General features: G+C 36.3%; 2 protein-coding genes across 2 annotated transcripts; both read right to left on the reverse strand.

The window, feature by feature from the left end:
- Positions 1–6,077: 6,077 nt before the first annotated feature.
- On the reverse strand, positions 6,078–11,926 carry LOC122144131. The gene is made up of 3 exons (XM_042754805.1): positions 9,469–11,926; positions 7,650–8,231; positions 6,078–7,411 (listed from the first exon to the last, which is right to left on the reverse strand). The coding sequence occupies exons 1-3, from the start codon at positions 9,508–9,510 to the stop codon at positions 7,334–7,336; spliced, it is 702 nt and encodes a 233-aa protein (XP_042610739.1). The 5' UTR covers positions 9,511–11,926; the 3' UTR covers positions 6,078–7,333.
- A 2,673-nt stretch (positions 11,927–14,599) lies between these two features.
- Positions 14,600–22,034, reverse strand: LOC122144119 (gastrula zinc finger protein XlCGF8.2DB-like). The gene is made up of 2 exons (XM_042754782.1): positions 21,482–22,034; positions 14,600–16,164 (listed from the first exon to the last, which is right to left on the reverse strand). The coding sequence occupies exons 1-2, from the start codon at positions 21,618–21,620 to the stop codon at positions 15,350–15,352; spliced, it is 954 nt and encodes a 317-aa protein (XP_042610716.1). The 5' UTR covers positions 21,621–22,034; the 3' UTR covers positions 14,600–15,349.
- Positions 22,035–22,279: the final 245 nt, after the last annotated feature.

The following is a 22,279-nucleotide window of genomic DNA, read 5'->3' on the forward strand; positions in this document are numbered from 1 at the left end:
GTAACTCTCTGGCAGTCTGGTTTTAAAGAATTCGGCAATTAAAGGGACAATCCAAACCATCAAGACTGTGAAAGACACACACACAGAACAATATATAAAATTTTAGTAACACTTTTTAATAAGGTTTCAGTTATTAACATTGAATATATTAATGAACATGAACAATAATTATATAGCATGTCAATGTCAGTTAATATTTAAAACTTAAAAATTTAAAAAAATAATAATCTGTTAAAGGGTTAGTTCAGCCAAAAATGAAAATTATGTCATTAATGACTCACCCTCATGTCGTTCCAAACCCGTAAGACCTCCGTTCATCTTCGGAGCACAGTTTAAGATATTTTAGATTTAGTCCGAGAGCTTTCTGACCCTTCATTGAAAATGTATGTACGGTATACTGTCCATGTCCAGAAAGGTAATAAAAACATCTTCAAAGTAGTCCATGTGACATCAGAGGGTTCGTTAGAATTTATCGAAGCATCGAAAATACATTTTGCTCCAAAAATAACAAAAATTACGACTTTATTCAGCATTTTCTTCTCTTCCTTGTCTGTTGTGAGCGCGTTCACAACACTGCAGTAACGCCGCTGACGTACGACGCTGCTGATGTGTTTTCTTTGTCATTGGGCGCACCAGAGAACACGTCAGCAGCGTCCTACGTCAACAGTCACAGCAGTCGCGTTCACAACAGACCCGGAAGAGAAGACAATCCTGAATAAAGTCGTAAATTTTGTTATTTTTGGACCAAAATGTATTTTCGATTCTTCAATAAATTCTAACAGACCCTCTGATGTCACATGGACTACTTTGAAGATGTTTTTATTACCTTTCTGGACGTGGACAGTATACCGTACATACATTCTCAATGGAGGGTCAGAAAGCTCTCGGACTAAATCTAAAATATCTTAAACTGTGTTCCGAAGATGAACGGAGGTCTTACGGGTTTGGAACGACATGAGGGTGAGTCATTAATGACATAATTTTCATTTTTGGCTGAACTAACCCTTTAACATTAGTTAATGCACTGTGAACTAACATCAACAAACATTAATAAATTCTGTGAAAATATATTGTTCATGTTAGTTAATGTATTTACTAATGTTAACAAATGAGACTTTATTATGAAGTGTTACTAAGACCTTTATTGATTTACACCGCGTGCATAATTATTAGGCATGTTGATATTGTGATTATTTTCTAAGCACATTTTACCAATTCCAAACGACATCAATCTTAATAACTACCATTAATTTTGTATTTAATCATTTATGAGTGACATATAATTGTCCATGAAGGCTGGAAGAGAAAAACTCCTTATATTCAGGTGTGCAGAATTATTAGTTATTTTATTTATTTATTTAATTTTTTTTTTTACAGATGAAATGAGCCAAAAAAGAGTTGTGACTCAAACTGAAAAGTCAAAAATTATTAAATCCACATGAGAAATATTCAAAACTATTGCAATGCAGAAATTGCAAAATTAAGACATGACCATTGGACAAAAAATGCTGCCTGGGACAGTGGGGTTAGAAAAAAACAGGTGGAGAAGAAAACACAAGTTAACTGCAAAGAATTAAGAATTAACGTGAAGATAATTTTTTTGTCAATTCTGCAAGACTTTTCAGAATAGAAGATGGAATAAAAATAACCTCCCCAAACTTACATCCAGATTCTGGAACAGGTGTCGGAAACCTTTTTTGACCAAAGAGCAAAATGTTTATTTTTGGTTAATGCATTTTTCCAAAAGAGCATATCTATCTATCTATCTATCTATCTATATATATATATATATATATATATATGTGTGTGTGTGTGTGTGTGTGTGTGTGTGTGTGTGTGTGTGTGTTAATTAAAGCTTACTTAAAATATTTTAATACATTATTTACTAATACATTTTTTATTTACAGTTTTATTTTAAGATTAGTTTATGTACTGTGAAATAACATGAACATTATTATTTTTAATGATAGGATTAACTAGCATAAAAAAAGATTAATAAATGATCTGAAAAAATAGATTGTTCATTGTTAGTTCATGTTAGTTAATGCATTAACTAATGTAAACCAAAGAGAGCTTATCATAAATTGTTGCCAACACTTTTCATAATCTATAACCATTTTTAAAAATCATTTTAATGAGCTATAAACATTTGTGAAATGAATATATAAAACTATATTACCAGTAAAATTCATTAACTTTTTAAAATACATATTATCTTTCTTTGAAAGATTTTTATAAATGATTTAAATGCTCTATACACGTTTCTACAATAATTATTTAAAAGTAATCCTATATCGCCATCTAGTGGTGGTCATGATTGGTATTACACACTGCGCGTTCGGTGTTGCTCTCTGAACCAGTCAGAATGAGGGGCGCCTAAATGGAGCGCGAGAACAGGACAGACTGGGCATATTACTACGTAACTCCAGGTTCACACACTCTGTCTGTAATGCGTATTTTTTCCGAGCCCATGTTAATGGATCAGAGCATTCACACTGCACACGGTAAAATATGTGAACAGAAAAGGTTAGAAATAGAAAGGTGCGAAAAGAATGAATAGCGCCTGAGCATAGAGAGAGCTGTGAGTCCACAGGACACAGTTTGAGCAGATGAGACGCGTTTTAAGTGCGCGCATTCTCTCCGGGCGTGAGCAGCGTTTATCTGAGCACGCGTGTCTGGTTTTGTGACAAAGCAGATGAAATCTGCATGCGAATAGAGAGATTCGCGCTCGTGCATTATTTTAATGTGCTTTCACGTTACAATAACGCGCTCTCGCTGCTGCTTCTGCACCGCATACACACAGCCTACTATATACGCACTTCAAACGGAGTCCGTGTGAACCTGTAATGTATAACAAATCTATTTCAACACCTGAGGCACCGCTACAATAAGCTCTATGACCAATGCATGACAATAAAACATGCCTAATAATTCAGCACTCCTGAATATAAGGAGTTTTTAACTTCCAGCCTTCAAGGACAATTATATATCACTCATAAATGATTAAATACCAAATGTATAGTATTTATTAAGATTGATGTGATTTGGAATTGGTAAAATGTGCTTGGAAAAAAAAATATCATCAGAATATCAATGTACCTAATTATTATGCACTTGATGAAAAAGCATTTTGACGATTTTATTGACCTATAAGCATTTGTAAAATATTTTTGCCTGCATTACAGCTTAGTCTTCATCTGTGAGCTGAACTGTTTTACTGTTATATCCATGAGATTGTGTAAATTCAGATAAATGTCATGTTACAGGATGTCTGTCTTAGGTCAGTACCAAATGACTTTCAAATTATTATTTGCAGAATAAAAAAAATCCATGTGTATGTATATTTTTGTATCTTTTTATGTTGTAATTAACATAATTACTAACCTAATTATATAAAATCATGTTGTCTGAGCCTTACAAATTGTACTAGGTTTTTTTTTCCTAAAACTGACAGAAAAGGATAAGGCCTAAGAGATTTCTTAAGCTGTAATGATTAAAAAAAACAACAACAAAAACACAATTACAGATTTTTTTTTTTTTCTGGTGATTAAAGAGGTGTTAACTCTCTCTCTCTCTCTCTCTCAGCCAGTGCCCTCAAACCCCCCCACCCACCCATGCCCCCCCTCACACACACACTCAGTCACCAACAACAAAGTCAGCAGTCAGTCAGCCCCTCCCTTACCTCACACAGAGAGACTGGCCTCAGAGTGAGATCAGATGTCTGACAGTTTTTTAATTTTCTGTTATCCATACAGTGTTGTAAAGTTGTAAAACTATGCATATTTCCTCAGAATGACTTTTTCTCTGTATGAAAAATAGTTTTAAAGTGTTTGCAAGCTGCAATTTAAAAATACAAGACAATTAATGTTTCCCTATTTTACTGTTATTTCAAAAAATCACCACGGCAAAACCGTTCAAGCTATCCAAACTCCTTTCGCAATTTAAGTTCCTCAAAGTTTTGTCATCATGTAGACAAAGTTTGGTGTGCATAGTGTAATTTTCCTCTGAGCAGTATACATTAATTCCCAGCTATATTTTTCCAAAAATCCATATTCAAATCAAAATACCCGACTTCCTGTTGGTCGTAGCTAATGACTGTAAATTAGAAAGTTGTCCGTCTTGATAAGAATAATATATGTACCGAGTTTGGTGTCTGTAGCTAAAACTAACCCACCCTTTTTTGACAAAAGGTGGCGCTATAGAGTGCCTCCTCCACGCCCCTTCATGAGCTTTTGCCATTGTCTATATATCATTACGACTGATATGTGTTTTGAGTTTTATGTAATTCTGAGCATCTTATCTGCCTCAAAATCACCAGAACAGAATATTCAAGTTTGACACGTTGCCATGGCAACACTACATTAGATATCAATATCCCCACAACAGATTTACATCAGCCGTGTTTTATCATTATTCTGATGAAGTTTGAAGCAAATCGAGTAAAAATAACATGCTGAATTCAAAGCATTTTAAAAATGACACACTTCCTGCTGCCAGTTGGTGGCGCTATAACTTTGACTCCTAATAGTAACATATATGCGATCGGCATCATACAACAAACAATCCGATGAAGTTTGATCAAAATCAAGGAATGTATGTGGATGTTATTAGACATTTCCTGTTTCTAAATTTTTTGCCATAATTTCAACGCCTCGCCACAGGCAAACCGTTCGAGATATCAAAAATCCCTTGGCAATTTTGCATCCCCAATGTCTTGAGATCATGTTCAGCAAGTTTTGAAGCGAACGGTTGAAAGTCCTCAGAGGAGTATATCAAATTCCAGAGCATGCTTTTTTTAAACAGCCCTGAATAGCTGATGTCCTGTGGGCGGAGCCTATAACATAGAGTATGAAAGTTGTTCGGCTCAATGAGGTCTATAAGTGTACAGAGTTTCATATAAATACATGCAAGTATATGTGAGCTATGGTTCAAGATTTCTGCCTATGTTCCAGGGGGCGCTGTAGAGCCCCTGTGCCACGCCCAGGTCCCAGCCTCTGTGGCGTCCTGATGGCCGCAGATTCCAACGTGTGTGCCAATTTTCAAGAGTTTTTGAGTATGTTAAGGTCCCCAAAAACCCCCGGAAGGTTTAAAAAAAAATAAAAAAAATAATAAGAATAATCCTTAGGAAAACAATAGGGCTCTTCGCCCCTCCGGGCTTGAGCCCTAATAATAATAAGAATAATCCTTAGAAAAACAAGAAAGCTGCAACTTGAGCCCTAATAAACGAAGAAGATACAAAAGAATCATAAAAAAAACGGTCCTCACACCATAATTGCTCAAACCCTAATAAAGCTTTACAGTATAGATGGTCAATAAAGTGAAGCTTTCAAACTTGTCTGGCTATTTAAATCTAGCGGGTTTTAGTGTCTCGTGTCGCAAATACAATGACGCTGGTAGTGACGATTCTGTCTGACCAATCAGTGATCTGCAGTGTTTTTACGTCACATTTTAGTATCGGTACGGTACGCTTGGAACCTCAACAGAGGTGGTACCATTTAAAGCGAGCCGAAGCGAGCCGTACCGTACCGTACCATGCAGTGGAAATGCGCCATAACTGAGCCGTACCGAACCGAGCCGTACCGTACCATGCAGTGGAAAAGCGCCAAAGCGTGCCGTGCCGTACCGAACCGTACCGTACCATGCAGTGGAAAAGCGCCAAAAGTAGTACATAGGGCACATATATCCAAAGTTAAACTAGCTCAAATGTTTCCTGGTACTAGTCCCATATGCAATAGATGTAAATGTGATGAGGGATCACTAATTCACATGTTCTGGACATGCCCCAAATTAGAGCATTTCTAGCGATCAATATATCACACCCTTTCAGAGGTTCTTAAGCATAGTTTAGAGCCAGAACCTCTGGTGGCATTATTTGGAGTAGCTCCAGAGGAGTCATGGCTGTCAGCTTATATGTGTAAAGTCCTTGCTTTCGCCTCCTTGTTGGCACATATCCCTTCCCACCCACCCATACTCAATGGATTAGAGATGTGATGTCTTGTCTCTGCCTTGAAAAAATTGGCACCCTTATATACAATATTTATAAAAATCTTTAAAAATAGCCCCCTTATATTCTCATATTTTTTCTTCTTTCTCCTTTTCTTTTTGTAATGTATTTCATTTATTATTATTCCCTTATTCTTTTTCTTTGGAGGTTGATGTATGTTGGCATGTATATATAACTGCTCGGTCCTTCTACTTACAATTCCTATCTGAATTGATGGACAGTATGGGCGCTACTCTAGATATTTGATGGTGAGGGTTGGGGGATTGTTGTATGTGATTTAAAATGTAAATATAAATAAAAAAATTTGAAAGAAGAAATAACCAGTGTCCATTAGAGAGTCGATGCAGGATCCAGTTCAGGGGGGGAACCTGCAATGCATACCGGCAAGAGACCACCCGCCAAGCTATTAACACCAGGGGCGGTGTGGAAGATTGACGTAGACCTGGGAAAGCAGCTCCAGTTCCCACAGGAGATATGCAGCACCACATTAAGACCAGACGACTTGTGCTGTGGTCTGCAGCTGTGAAGTCAGTGATACTGATCGAGCTGACAGTGCCATGGGAGGAGGGACTGGAAGCTGCCTACGAGAGAAAGAAGGCGAAGTATGCAGACTTGGTTGCGGAGTGCAGAGAAAGTGGATGGAGCGTGAGGCTGTACCCAGTAGAGGTGGAAGCCAGAGGCTTTGTGGGCAGATCAATATCATGCCTGCTCAAGGACCTGGGACTACGGGGAGCCACATTGAGCAGATCCACCAAAGAGCTCTCTGAGGAAGCGGAGAAAGCAAGCCACTGGCTCTGGCTGAAACGACGAGACAAAGCTTGGGGAGTAACATCTAATTAATGTTTGCTGCAGGGGGTTCACTGCCACGACACCAGGAGATGTTCTGGGTTAAGGTGCGAAACCAGGGTACCCCCAGGATCCTCCAAATGAAATTCAAGGCTTTTTAAGACCTTTTTAATACCATTTTAAATGAAATTCAATGCCAACTTCGTACCCATTCTGACAGAAGTATGAGGGGAAAATGTCAAATCTGTATAAATTTTGAACCCTAGAAAATAATTATGTACAAGTAGGCTACTTGAATTAAATAAAACATTTTATTTAAATTATCAGTTATATTTAATACATATGCAACAGCATAACACATTTGATTTGTAATAAACAAATAGATTTGAACTTGGTGTTGAACACTACAGCCTTCGCAGCTCTGCTGCCTTGGTTGCAATTTTTTCGCCCAGGCTCTCAAGTTCTGTCAACTTCTGCTTGTAGCTTCTTCTCAACGCGTTTGACTTGGCAATTAGCTCTGCCATTTTTCTGCCTTGTTTGCCCTCAGCCTCCTCTGCCATCTTGTCTGCATCCCTCCTCAGATGCTCCGCAATCTTGTTTGATGAATCGCCTCAGCAAACTCTATGAAAAGACAAAAATATACATATTTGAGAATACAAAATATTTTACAATACAAAATAAGCACTCTGACTTTACAATGTTTCTTTTCTTCAGTATTATTAAATGAGCCTAATTTATCTGACTATTCAAAATATTTGCATTTTCAATTCATTCAGTCTTAGCTGTAGTCTTAGTGTAACTGTGAACGAGAGGAGATTTTAAAATCACTATGACAATAAAATGAGAAGATTCACCTCACCTTCAGCAGTTCAGCCAAGTCATTACCAATGAAAGGCAGAACAGGCTCATCAGTCTGGTATCTGGTGAGGAAAGGTGTTACACTTCGACACACTGCCATGAAAAAGTGAAGCTTTGCCAGAATGAGAGGGTCTTTGGTTGCCACCACAATGGTATCATAGGAGGACGTCCCAGGGTTAGGAAGCTTTTTGGTGCTAACAGCCTCAACATACTTCATCATGTCTGGCCAGATGACAAGGGCCCTCTCCGCCACAGGGAGGTTCTCGACCCAGCGATGACCACTAAAAGGCAAAGCGAAGATTTTGGACTTTGTGAGATTACAGAAATCCTCCCTTCTTGCTGGCACATTGTGAAAAATTGTATGCAGAGCTCTTAGGAACTTCTCCATATGCCAGTCGGTGAATCCACATTTGACAGCATTATGGAGAGTATGCAGGCCACAACTCCCCACCACTGCCAGCTGAGCACCCCCAAAATGCTCTGCATGCTCCTGCTGCAGCATCTCAAAAAAACGCCAATTAACATTGGGTCCATCCATAGACACAGAGACCATCTTCCTCAAGTCAAGGTCACATACACACTCCTAAAAGACATGAAAAGCAAATTTTAAACAAAGACATTATATAGCCTACATAATAGCTAGTGTGATGGAGGTTGGGGCCTCAAGGTTAAAGGGTTCTGTCTGAGTGGTGAGATACAGGTTCAGACATGCAAACTCACAACTGGTGAAAATGGTGACATGTTTACGAAGTAATTTGTTGTATCGGGGTCTGGGGAATTATCCCCCCTGAGACAATTTTTATGATTTAAACATGTAAATGAAGCATTCTGGTGCATTCTGACAAGAAAACATTTTGCTTCAAGACATTTCCTTCAAGTAAAAAAATAAACAATAAAACCAATAATTAAAACAATTTGATATCATATTAATTAAGTTGGGGCCTATCAAGTACAGTACATAACAAGAAAAAAATCTCTCACTGTAAAGTAAACCATAAGGAACCCCAGATGGTACATCATTCTAATATTAAAGGTTAAAAATTATTTATTTGTAAGCTACTTCCATTTAAATCACACATAAGGAAGTTTTTATAATAATGTTACAATACATTTTTAATGACATAATATGTTTCTACTTTTTGAATAATGTCTGTCATAAATAAATCAAATTTATTTTGAAGCAATATTCTCATCAGACTTTACATACTTAAATCTGCATAATTGTGATTTTTACACCAGGGCGTTATTTACTTTTATAAGGACAGTTTTTAAACCTTACTATATATATGCACTCTCTTTCCTGTCAAATTCTTACATTTGATCAAATTCAGTTTTAATAATAAGGCTGCCGTTATCAGTCAAATTAAGTCATTTACACTGCAAAATTGCAACTGTAATAAATAATTTTATGAGATTGATGTTTAAAGAAATAATATAAAAAAAACAATGATGCCTTTAAACAATAAACCAATAGGTGGCAGCAAGTGACCGTCTTAATAAATGAATCATTGAGTAATTCATTAAAACGATTTGTTCAAAATGCTGAATCATTCAATAACAAAACACAGCACTTTACTGTTGCTTTTCTTTTGTAACTATTTTCGTCGCTGAAATAGAACAAAATGATATTGCATCTAAATTGTAAGTGACTACATATTAGCTAGGCTACTTGTTTATTAAACTATACATTCAATGTAACATTTGCAATCGTGATATTATAGAACAGCTCACTTGGTCGTGTTATGTTATTTTACTATATCATATATTATTTATAAAATAAAAAAAACTCAACATTTTTAAAATTCAGAATAAAAACTTACTTTGAAATGTTTGAGCAAGTCCACCGCCGTTGCATGACCCATGAACTGCGAGCCGAAGTATCATGACTGGACGTGGTCGTCCACCCAGTAGCGAATATAAAGGTACAACTGCTTACTTTTCGTGATCTTATTGAGACTCTCGTCAAACATGATCACAAACCCGTTGGACATATTGACATGGTCAGTCAGTTCTTTCGTTATAAAGGGAGCTAATCCGAATTTAGTAATATATGCCGTTTTGTTACTTCCACACGAGAATGTAGCTGCAACCTCGGAGTCAGGAAACATGATTTTAGAAATCTCTGTAACGTTTTCATTTGAAGTGTAAGAGTGGTGCTCAGAGACTGTTTTAAGGACCCACATCACCTCTGCCCGCAGAGTTGGTGTCGAGCCACAGTACGATAGAATGTTCCTTGGCTGTGGTGGCATTTCTATTGTAGAAATGTCTTCATTATTGATAGTCAGAGCTGTTTCAGTAACCGAAGAGATCCGCAGTGCACAGAACGGGCCAATAGGTGGTTGGCGCTGGCGACCAGTGCTACACACGGTGTGTTTGGCACCCTTCATATGGGAGTCCAGGGCCGTAACACCCATTGTCGCTAGCTTAAAAAATTTCCTGCACCAACAGCAATAGGCCTTGCGGTAATTTCCTGGCACAGGCTTGACCCAAACGTAATTCGGATTCCTTGTCCACAGCGGATTAAACCGACACTTTCCCATTTTAGCCGACAAACTAGGCTAGCTACTATCTTGTTCTGTAATTTACCTCACTTGCCTAGTAACCATAGTAACGGGTGCGCGAGCTTTCGCGCCTACTGCTATGACGTAGAGCGCGAGGTGCACTCAACATTATGCTGCATGAATTTTTAATTAGCCTACACTAGTAACAGTTCATTTTGTTACGGTATGAACTTAATCCTAGGAAAAGTTAAAAAATAAAAAAAATAAAAATAAGACCTTTGTAACGAAATCCAAGACTTTGTATACCAAATTCAAGGCTATTAAGGCCTTAATTTTAGATTATCAAATTTAAGACTTTTTCAATGCTTTTAAGACCCCGCGGGTACCCTGGAAACGTCAATGAGTGGTGATCCCCAGCTGAAGACCCTGCAGCAAAACCACGTGGTATGCGGTCAAGTTTAGGCCTGCCTCAGGGAAGAGGACGCCCTTGCCATGCACAGTCCACCACAGGCATCGTAGGAGGTGCGACAGAAGGTGGTCCAGCAGAAAGACCACCTCGCTGTATTGAATAAGTAGTACTGGTAAATGCTGATTGTATTGTAAAAGTGGCATTTTGGCATTTATTTTATTGAGCTAGTTTCATTCAATACTTAACTTTCTCCTGAAGCTTCTGTTTGTTTTTATGTGCAGATGTTTTCTTGGAATCACAACACTCACTGGATACAACATGGATACATAGAGGCAAAACAAGGGGAAAGGTCTCAGAGAAGAGGGACAACCCTTGTGTGTGCTCATCTAAGAAAGTTGATGGACTTTCAGTATGTATTGCAGTCTTTTGCAGGAATATTCTTAATTTAATAGAACATAAGCTCAAACAACAGAATTTGTGATTTAATGTTGATTCCAAAGTTTTATTTTAATCCTTTTCTTTAAGACATTTTTTTTTAACCAAAATTATAAAAATTCTGTTGATTGAATTTAATGTTCTACTCCGAATATGATTTTTTTTTTTTTACAGGTTTTTTTTATTATTATTTTGTGATGCTATGTTATTTTTATGATAAGATTTTAACTGTTGAAAGACTGAACATTTTATTTTACCAGTAAAAGCCATGTAATGTCTTTCTGACAGTTTTAATAAATACTTATTTGCAACATCTTTGACTTGGTTTTTATTCATTTGTAAATGTATTAAGATAGTGCTCATGACAATGCATTTATATCAGTATTTTACTGTTAAAATTATGTATACTGTATAAAATTATTACAATATCATCTTGGATTTAGGGGTATTTACAGGATTTTATAGGCAACTTTTGTTCCCAGGTAAATACTGTACTTTATTGAAATTACAAAATATTGCTGTAAAAGGTTTAATTCAATGTTACTGTAAAAAAAATACTACAAATTACTGTATTTCACATGCAGCAATTAACTGTAATTTGCTTTGCAGTAATATACTGTAATCCATTTTACGGCAATTAACATTATTTTTACAGGTTTTTATTGGAAATATTTTTTTTGCCAGTAAAATCCTGTAAATTCTACAGTACATTTTTTACAGTGAGCTCTTTGTGTTTCAACACTGTTCTGTTTGAATCTTAGATTGCCTGATTTGCTGTGCTATGCTACATTGTTGATACAATGAATAATAAGTTTAAAGGGGTCATCGGATGCAAAATTCACTTTTACATATTGTTTGAACTGAAATGTGTGTTGGCTGTGTGTGTACACAACCACTCTAATAATGACAAAATCCACCCAGTGTGTGTGTGTGTGTGTGTGTGTGTGTGTGTGTGTGTGTGTGTGTGTGTGTGTGTGTTTTATTTTTGTTAAATCTGCATAAATCATAACCCCTTACTCAGTTCAAGTCGTTTACAAATTCTGTGCAAGAAACTGAACTGTGGTAATTTTAATGCTGTTTTGGGGTAAATGTATTATTAACATGTGCATCTATTTGTCATTAGCCTGCCCAGGGACTACAGGTGGAAATTAGCATAAGTGCTACAACCTGGTATAATGCATCTCTCCTTTCTAAGATTAATGTATATTTTACAGTGTCCCTGTTCAAATAAAGAAAATGAAAAAAAAAATAATAATAATAATTTGTGTTCTACTGAAGAAACAAAGTCACCTACATCTTGGATGCCCTGGGGGTAAGCAGATAAACATCAAATTTTCATTTTTGAGTGAACTATCGCATTAAATCTAGATTAAAGACATATTTTTAACCAAGCATTCACAAAATGTATTTTGTAACTTGGTACTTCAGCTATATCTGATCAAATGCACATTTTCATTCTTTTGCTTGGGTTGAACATCATCTTTGCTTGGTTGGAATAGCAGCTACGCTAGTTTCGTCTCTATTTGCTTCTCTGTTTCTGCCACGGGACTCTCATCCTGAAGCAACTAAGAATTAGACAAGCTTCAGTCTGGATCCAACCCATGCAAAGATCTGAGAAGAGATGATGCCAACCCCCAGAAGACTTCAGATGATGCTTACCCTGGAACAACATATAAAACTACCAAATTTTGCTTAATAGCAACACTTCATCGCAATTGCAAAGTTTAATCGCAACATATAATCATTGTAGTTAACAGTGTTCACTGTCTGATTATGTCTAATTTGTAACTAACTGCATGATTCTTACTGTACATTTCTGCAAAAATCACCACTAATAACATACTCCTAAATATAATGTAGAAACTTAATATTTTCTGTAAAGCTGCTTTGGAAGGATTGGTATAAAAAAAGCTATACAAATAAACTTGAATTGAATTGAATGTAAATATTAACACAGCAGTCGTCATTTACTACTGTCATCTGAGTTACTGAAAAGTTACTGAAAAGTGGCTTGATTTTGTTTTTGGAGGGAATGTGCCCCCAATCTACTTTAAATGCATACTTTAAATGCATCTGTTCATGCAAATCATTTGTGATCCAGCTTCACCAACAGAAGAAGCGAGTATAAGGTTTTTTTTATGAATCTTTGCAAATTGCCTTTCCTAATAATGTGCTAGTTAGTGAGTTTTGCAGCTAAATGTGGCTAAAGTTCACAGTCCCATGAGAGGGGCTTGTCACCCCACTCAAGTAATAGGCGGGGTGAACACAGCTCATTAGCATTTAAAGGAACATGCACCGAAACGTCTCGCTGTGAACAGAGCTGTTTTTGACTGGGTAAAAATTGTGTTGTTTTACACTACAATTAAGACATTTTAACCAAAGTATGTTATAGACTTTTTTTATTAAGACCCTAAAGAGTCATATCGACTTGGAAAATGGGCATACTATAGCCCCTTTAACATTGTGGGTCTCAAGGTATCCTTTACATGCAAAAGACTTTCCACACTGATAGCAGGTTCAGTTCAGTTCATCATTATTTATTTCCCATTAGGGCAATTTGGTTGCAGCAATCAAACATTTCACATAAACAACAAAAACAAAACAAAAAACACAATCCATTTCATTCCTAATAAGTTCTTACCTTAAATTTAAAAACTTTACAGCTAAGGGGATAAATGAAAGTCTAAACCGAATTGTTTTACTAATAGGGGCTCTATAACGGATGCCAGAAGGGAGAAGGTGAAACTCGTGATACATAGAGTGGGAATCATCTAACAAAATGGCTTTATCTAAAACTTGTCTATGAAATAACTGGCCCATAGTCATCTGCTTCCTCCCTGTTATTTTACTTCCCTGGTTTACAATCCTCTCAAGACAATTCTCGTTTTTCACATTCAGAGAATTAAACCAGCACAACAGTGAAAAAGATAACAGTAACTCAATATAGGATCTGTAGAACATGCACTTCAATGTTTTGTTCACATTGAATGACCTTAGTTTCCACAAGCAATACAATCTTTGCTGCCCACTCTTACATGAAACCTTTGTTAAAACAGTACCCAAATACTTGTACTGTTAAACACTCTCAATACCTACGCCATTAATGCTTGTTTGCTTATACTAAATATATTTCCTTCTACACTCTCAGAAAAAAAGTACAATAGCTGGGCAGTACCGTTTCAAAAGGTAGACTTTTGTACCTTTTAGGTACTAATATGTACACTTTATGTACAAAGGTATGCCTTTTGAAAAGGTACCGCTCAAGTGACAGATTGTGACCTTTTTTTCTGAGAGTGAAGAGGTAAATTCAATAGTCATCACCTTAGTTTTAGAAACATTAAAGGCACAATATGTAAGTTTTAAATTTTTTTTATTAAAATATCCAAAAACCACTAAAACAGTGTTATATATTTTGTTGACTTGTATACTTACATTATCCCAAATGTTTCGAACAATGTTTAAATCCAGAGAAATAAGCAATTTTAACTAGTTACCCGTGTCCATAGTGTCATTGTGTCGCCTGCCAATGATGTCACAACCCCTTGTTTTCCGGTTTTGTTTTGTAGAAAACATGGAAACCCCAAAGACGCCCTAATATGTTGTGCGTTTTAATAGACCGGTAACGACCTCAGAAAGTAGCATTATAACAGAACTTTCAAATGTATCTAGTATGATAAAACAGTGCTGCATTTCTTCCCCACATACGACCGGAAGGAGCAGAAGCGGTCGACTGTGGCATAATAAAAGCTTTGCTGCTTTTGAGCTGTGTGTCCTGCTCGTTCAGCGGCCTCATTTCGCTTCAATGGCTTTCAGCCTCACCCTGCTTCATTCTACTACGTTAATAAATCATTAGTTCATCCATGAACATGATTTCTGCCCGAGTCCCATCAGATTGCATCGGCTGTAAGGATGAAGACGATAACTCCTATGATTCCACACTCAGTCACTGTGTCATAAAACTACGCTACCTGGTCTTTGTTTATTTTGAATACGCGCCCTCCAGCAGCGAAAATTACATATTGTGCCTTTAAGTTTTAAAAAAGCATTCTAACACTACATAATAAAATCATCAACCACAGGACCAAACATGGAGTCCTCCTTACTCATTAAGCTAACGATTACAGAATCATCAGCAAATTTTATAATATGCCTATTTCTATAACTACTCTTACAGTCATTTGTGTACAAGATAAATAATAAAGGAGAGAGGACACATCTTTTAGGTGATACAGTAGATGACATTCAGAAAAACAGTCATTTACTTTAACTCTTTAAGGTGAAAGGCTTTTATGAAGAGTGAGTTACCAAATGAACCTTGCAGTGTCCTTTCTGTGTCAAAGTCTTTCAAAACTGAGATCAGCTGAAAGACTTTATCCCAGTATGAATTAACATGTGCCTCTTAAGGCTTAATTTATATGTAAAAGTCTTTCCACACTGAGAGCAGATGAAAGGCTTTATCCCAGCATGAATTAACATGTGCCTCTTAAGGCTTGCATTACGTGTAAAACTCTTGCCACACTGAGAGCAGATGAAAGACTTTTCTGAAGAGTGAGTTAGCAAATGATTCTTAAGTTGTCCTTTCTTTGTAAAACTATTTCCACACTGAGAGCAGCTGAAAGACTTTATCACAGTATGAAGTAACATGTGCCTCTTAAGGGTTAATTTATATGTAAAAGTCTTTCCACACTGAGAGCAGCTGAAAGACTTTATTCCAGCATGAATTAACATGTGGTCCTTAAGGCTTACTTTTTGTGTAAAACTCTTTCCACACTGAGAGCAGCTGAAAGACTTTATTCCAGCATGAATTAACATGTGCTTCGTAAGGCTTGCTTTCTGTGTAAAATTCTTTCCACACTGAGAGCAGCTGAAAGGCTTTATTCCAGCATGAATTATCATGTGCTTCTTAAGGTTTGATTTAGATGTAAAAGTCTTTCCACACTGAGAGCAGATGAAAAGCTTTACTCCAGCATGAATTATCATGTGCTTCTTAAGATTTCTGTTACAGGTGAAAGTGTTTCCACACTGAGAGCAGCTGAAAGGCCTTTTGAAGTCTGTTATTTGAATGCTGCAACTCACAGATTTTTCTCCATTGACATCATGATCTTTCTGATCCTGATATTTCTCCTCCACCTCATTCAGATCTTGTCTTTCTTCTTTCATTTTCATCAGGCCTATAATTAAATCATTATAAAGATGAAAATCAATTGGTAAGTTTGAAAAATAAGAGGATAAAATATTTGTGTACAGATGAAAACTGTCCCTTTTTAACACAGATCCATGAAAATGTCTAAAAACACTGCATTATAGTGGTTCAATGGATCACAAATCTCACGGTTCGGATCACATTACGGTTTTTAACCCATGGATCGGATCATTTTTCAGATCAGCAAGAAAATAAAAATATTTCAATTTAACTTGCTTTCCATTTATTACTTAAAGGGTTAGTTCACCCAAATATGAAAATTCAGTCATTAATTACTCACCCTCATGTCGTTTCAAACACGTAAGACCATCGTTCATCTACGGAACACAATTAAGATTTTTTTTTCTCCCGATGGAATCTGGAGCTGTCTGAGCCTGCATAGACAGCAATGGAACTGAAATGTTCCCAAGTGTAGAAACGTAGCAAGGAGATCTGTGAATTAATCCATGTGACATCAGTGGTTCATCTGCAATTATACAAAGCTACGAGAATACTTTTTGTGCACAAAAAAAAAAAACCTTTATTCAACAATTTGTCTCCTACTATTCACCCTGGTGTCATTTTGGAGATACCTCAGCTGCGTCACAGCGATACGCTGTTTCTGTTCGTCGAACGTAGGAAACCGTTCCGGCGTGACGCAGCTGAGATATATCCAAAATGGCACCAGGGTGATGCGTAGGAGACAAATTGTTGAATAAATTTGTCTCCGTTATTTTTTTTTTTTTGCGCACAAAAAGTATTCTTGTAGCTTCGTATAATTGCGGATGAACCACTGATGTCACATGGATTAATTCACAGATCTCCTTATACGTTTCTGGACTTGGGAACATTTCAGTTGCACATGCTGTCTACACTCTAAAAAACGCTGGGTTATTTTTTCAACCCAAATGCTGGGTTAAGACCACTGGGTAAGGATGTTGGGTTGTTTTAACCCAATTTTGGGTTGAAAATTGGTCTTGATCATAACCCAGCAGTGCTGGGTTGGGAACGCGGATGTGAAAGAGAGCACACACGTCACGTTAACATCGGACGACACCAGTGCGAGAAGCCACCATTTTCTCAGCGTGAAAGAAGCGAGAAGCAAGTTTATGACATTATGGTAAGTAAAGATTAAAAATGTAAAGACATTACTCATTGTTTTGTCTGGGAGTATTTTGAGGTTCCATGGAAGGCGGAAATAAAAGAGCTTATATTGAAAAAATATGCGGACGCGGTTTTCGCATCAGAAACAGAGGTCTAATGGCCTTTTTTAATGAACGGAAGAGGTACTTTCAAAATAACGTTTGTGAGTGTCTTATGTCATATTTATGTAAGATTTTACAATATCTGCACTTTCTGAGGTGTTAATAGATGGTTATTAACACAATTTCATGTTAATTTGTTATCTTAATTTTTGCGTTTAAACAATGTAGTTTCCTAAAGGAAATGGTGTTATGTAATAAAGACTATCATAATTATTTTGAGGCTGTTGAAGTGGTAATTGTTAAAAGTAATGTTTTGCATGTAATACTTCAGACTTGTTGAGCTTTGTGTCTTCGATTTTCTCAGCTTCTTCAGAAGAGAGGGAAAGATGGTTTAAAGGCAAGTAAACTTCATAATTACATCATGTTATTATTTTTTTGTACTAACACTAAAAGAATGTGTGTTTTTGTAGATGTTGAAAGCCAGAGGCATAAGAGAGCATAATTCTTTTGAGATTTATGTAAGTTATTTTTAGAAAATAAATGTTTCTGCTGTCTCCTGCCTGTTTACGTCACATTTTGATGCAACAGCAGTATGATTACGTGCTCATATTTTATGTAAACCATTGATGTCTGTGTTTTCATTGCAGAACTCAAACCAAGAGTTGCCTGATTTGGAGAGTCATGATTCTTGGTCTCTCTTTCTTAAAGGAATAGTTCACACACAAAAAAAAAATAATTTACTTGCCCTCATGTCATTCCAAACCTAAGACTTTTGTCCGTCTTTAGAACACAAATTAATATATTAAAAAAAAAAAATTGTTAATCCATTGAGAGTCTAGATAACCGGTATTTTCAAGCTTCATAAATACAGTTTTTGTAGAAGTAATCCATTCCAATATTTAGATAAGAATAAATCATAAATTATATGATAGCGAACATGTATGTTCAAAAGACAATATTGGTCTCTCAGTCTAGCAATGGAGGACAAGATAAAAATTAAGATAATATTAAATATATTTATTTGTGTTCCAAAAATTAGCAGAGTTTGTATGGGTCTGGAACAACATGGGGGAGAGTAAATTATTAATTTTAATTTTTTGGTGAACTAACCCTTTAAAGAGCAGCTCTCCATGTACATGAAAATTTGTGAGGTATGTGAATGTCATGTCTGTTTTAATATTTCAGTAAAGAAGTAGCTTTGTGAAAGCAACATATTTATTCAAACAATATTACATGTCCTCAGACTAGTTCTGCCATTATAGCATTCTAGACCGCTGTGGTAGACAGACATTAAACAACCACACAAAGTGGTTGAAATGATAAAACAGACTATTTACCTATCCTTACTGATGTGAATACACCTCTATCTGAAAATTGATAATTTAATTAAAAGTTTTCTTTTTTCAAATGTTTTTCTCTTTTTAGGCCACTGATGAAGAACAGGCAGTGACTGGGATGAATGCTGGTCAAAGAAGAGAATGTCCTTTCCCCCAAACTGATGCAACAGTGGTTTTAAATGAGGACGCTGCCCTGGATGATGTAAAAGATGTCACAAGCTGTGCTGATGGGGCTTCTTCATGACTACATCAATTATGCTAAGTAAATAGATCACGAAAATTGACAGTGATGCATGATCTGTATTCATGGACTATGAAACAAACTGTAAGTGTATAATTTGTAAAAAAAAAAAAAAAGTTAAATGCTTGTTCTGTGTTGTTTAGTAAAAGAGTTTACACTCTGTCATTCATACACATGCTCACATTCTTTCACACACACACATGCGTCTGTTAAATGTTATAATATCACTGTTAATGTTGTGGTTTATTTGTGTACTGTTATGCCAGAATAGTTTGTAAAGAACTTAACTATTAACTTATTGTACAATTATTGTATAATCCTATTTTTGTATATTTTTATACAATATATAAAATTTACCAAAAAAGTCAAATTTGATCTTAAAACATGTTATATTCAACAAATGTTTAATGCTTCATTTATAAACTCTGTAGCCGTTAATGCCATACTTTTTCTGCATTTCTTCTTACATGCATGTTACTTTTTGACTGTTTTCTCTTGTTTTAAATAAATATTTACCTTTTGATAGTTATTCTTTGTGTATAAAAGTGATTTTGAAATGAATAAAATTTGTAGGTTTAATGCCTAGCTTGGATTGGGCTCATTGTAGCATAGCAATGTAGTAATTTTAAACCATAAAAAAGCAACACAGCATGCTGGGTTAAACATAATGACCCAACTTGTTGGGTTAAAATAACCCAGTGCTGGGTTAATCCCTTTTTGACCCAGCCCTGGGTTGCCAAATAACCCAAATTGGGTTGTTTTCAACCCAGCAGTTTTTAGAGTGTATGCAAGGTCAGACAGCTCCAGATTCCAAAGAAAAAAAATCTTAATTTGTGTTCCGAAGATGAACAAAGGTCTTACGGGTTTGAAACCACATGAGGGTGAGTAATTAATGACAGAATTTTCATATTTGGGTGAACTAACCCTTTAAGGCCATGTCCACACTAATACGTTTTTGTTTGAAAACGCATCTTTTTCTCTCCGTTTTTTAAAAACTTTTTAAAAACGCTCTCCAAACTGGATAAATTTTAAAACGGCATTTTTGCATTGTAGTGTGGACTGTGAAAACGGAGATATCCATGTTTATACTGGTATTGTGCACGTTATGTGCTATGCACTTTCACACTATTGCTATAGATGTGTTACTTTGTACACTCTTCATATCACAGTCCTGCAAAGATGAAAGCAAATTTACTCGCGATCGCGAGTTGCGTTATAGATCAGACGTACAATCGTGAGTGTGTGACCCGTTAGTGAATGGTGAGTTATTTTCGTAAATAAAATATATAAAATTTCCTGTCAGAAAAACTGCATGAAAACGTTTCATGTCTGTTCCATGTGTATAATCTGCAGTGAGCTTTTTTGAGGCTTTATGCATGCGCAGAAAGCGAATTGAACTTTTTCTGATGTTTCTGTGTGGATGAGACACTTTTGGAAAATGCTCGAAAACGCTAGTGTGGACGGAGAGCATTTTAAAATGAAAATGCCGTTTTTAAATGTATCCGGATTAATGTAGACGTAGCCTTAGACCTAGCAAAGGAGGCTTGAGCCATTGATAGCAGACTAATGCAGTTAATAACTAAGCTGTTAGAGAGAGAGTGAGAGAGAGAGTGCATGTGAATTACCTCTGAGTTTGTCCGTCTCTCAAAATGTTTGGCTAATGTATCTAACGTTACTAACAGTGAAACTTTAAGTTCTTTTTCTTAATGAACAGCAAACATTTTCCCTGAAAATAATTGCACACCTCAGAACGTTCGTCAGCCAATCAGATTCAAGCATTCATTGGCCCATAGTATAAAAATTGATCATTTTGACACATACAAGGCATTTTTGGCTATTTTTGTGCTCCAGGGTCACATATATCTTACAGTAAATGTCCGTTTGCATTTTTGCAAAGCCTGTTGCAAAACTGTTACTTACAGTGAAATGTACTGAACAAGCAAATAAGGCTCTACTGATGCATTTACATGATTTTAAATAACCACAGTCCTTTAGCTAATTTACTTAAAATGATTCTACTAGCGTAAAAAACTAATTCAGTCTCACACGCTCTGAGTTCAACAGTTTTATGAGTCCCCTGTTGAAAAAAACAGCATATGCTGGTTAGGTATGTTTTGATGTTGGGATGCTGGTTTATGCTGGTCCTGTGCTGGCAAAGGACCAGCATAAACCAGCAAAAGGACCAGCATAAACCAGCAAAGGACCATATTAAACCAGCAAAGGACCGGCATAAACCAGCAAAGGACCAGCATAAACCAGCATCCCAGCATAAAAACATACCCAAACAGCATATGCTGTTTTTTTTTGTTTGTTTTTTTTCAGCAGGGTCCAGAAAGCAAAAATAAAGTCTAATTAAAGTAATAATTAAATCTCATTGGTGTCAGTTCAGTCACATTTCCATAATACCTTTGAAACATGGATTTAAGCCATTTTAACGATAATTAAGGTCTTATTTTTTTAAATAAAGGACCCGTAGCTGTACCACAAATATTTATTAAAGATGAATGAAGAATAAACACCAACCTCCTGGTTCTTCGTGTTTTATTCTCCGGGTTTCTGGTTCCTCTTGTTTTATTCTCCAGAGTTCTGGTTCCTCGTGTTTTATTCTGGAGGTTTCTGGTTCACACGTGTCCTCTTCTCTCTCCTCTTTAACAAACACCATCTTCACAGCAGCAGATCTCAGTTCAGATGATACTCCTCCAGATATTCCTGCTTGCTTCAAAACTTAGTCACAACTGTGAGGACGAGAATATTACAGGTATTTACTGACCTGACTCAAAAACTGTATTTCTCTATTTACGGAAACAATTTTAACAGTTTAGATTAAGCCATGATCACGACAAAACAACAGAAAGCGCAGTGAAACTAATCTTCTTCTTCTGAGTTTTAATGGTGTTTGGCAAACAAGTGTGTGTGTTTTAGGGCCACCCGCTGGACTGGAGTGTGAAGCGGCGAGAGGAGGGAAATAATATACAAGGAGATTTGTTTTCCTTTGAGAAAAAGCCGATCTGCACAAATAAATGATAAATAAATTATAGACTCACATTGATCAACACCAACAGCCTTCGTGAGTGAGGATTGGTAGAGAAAAATGAGATAAGTCAAATATTTCACTGAAAATCAGTTTTCTAATGGTTAAGGGCCATTCCACGAATCCAAAATTCTTAGCATTTAATTCCCCCCCTTTTAAGGGGACCTGTTATGCTAAAAAAAAGATGGTGTTTGGACATAAATGTGTTGACTGTGTGTGAACACAACCACCCTACAATGATAAAAATCCACCCACACCCATTTTTTAATCACCTATAAACAGGGGTGCAC

Source organism: Cyprinus carpio, unplaced genomic scaffold (assembly GCF_018340385.1).
Source record: "Cyprinus carpio isolate SPL01 unplaced genomic scaffold, ASM1834038v1 S000006593, whole genome shotgun sequence".
Classification (NCBI taxonomy): Eukaryota; Metazoa; Chordata; class Actinopteri; order Cypriniformes; family Cyprinidae; genus Cyprinus; species Cyprinus carpio.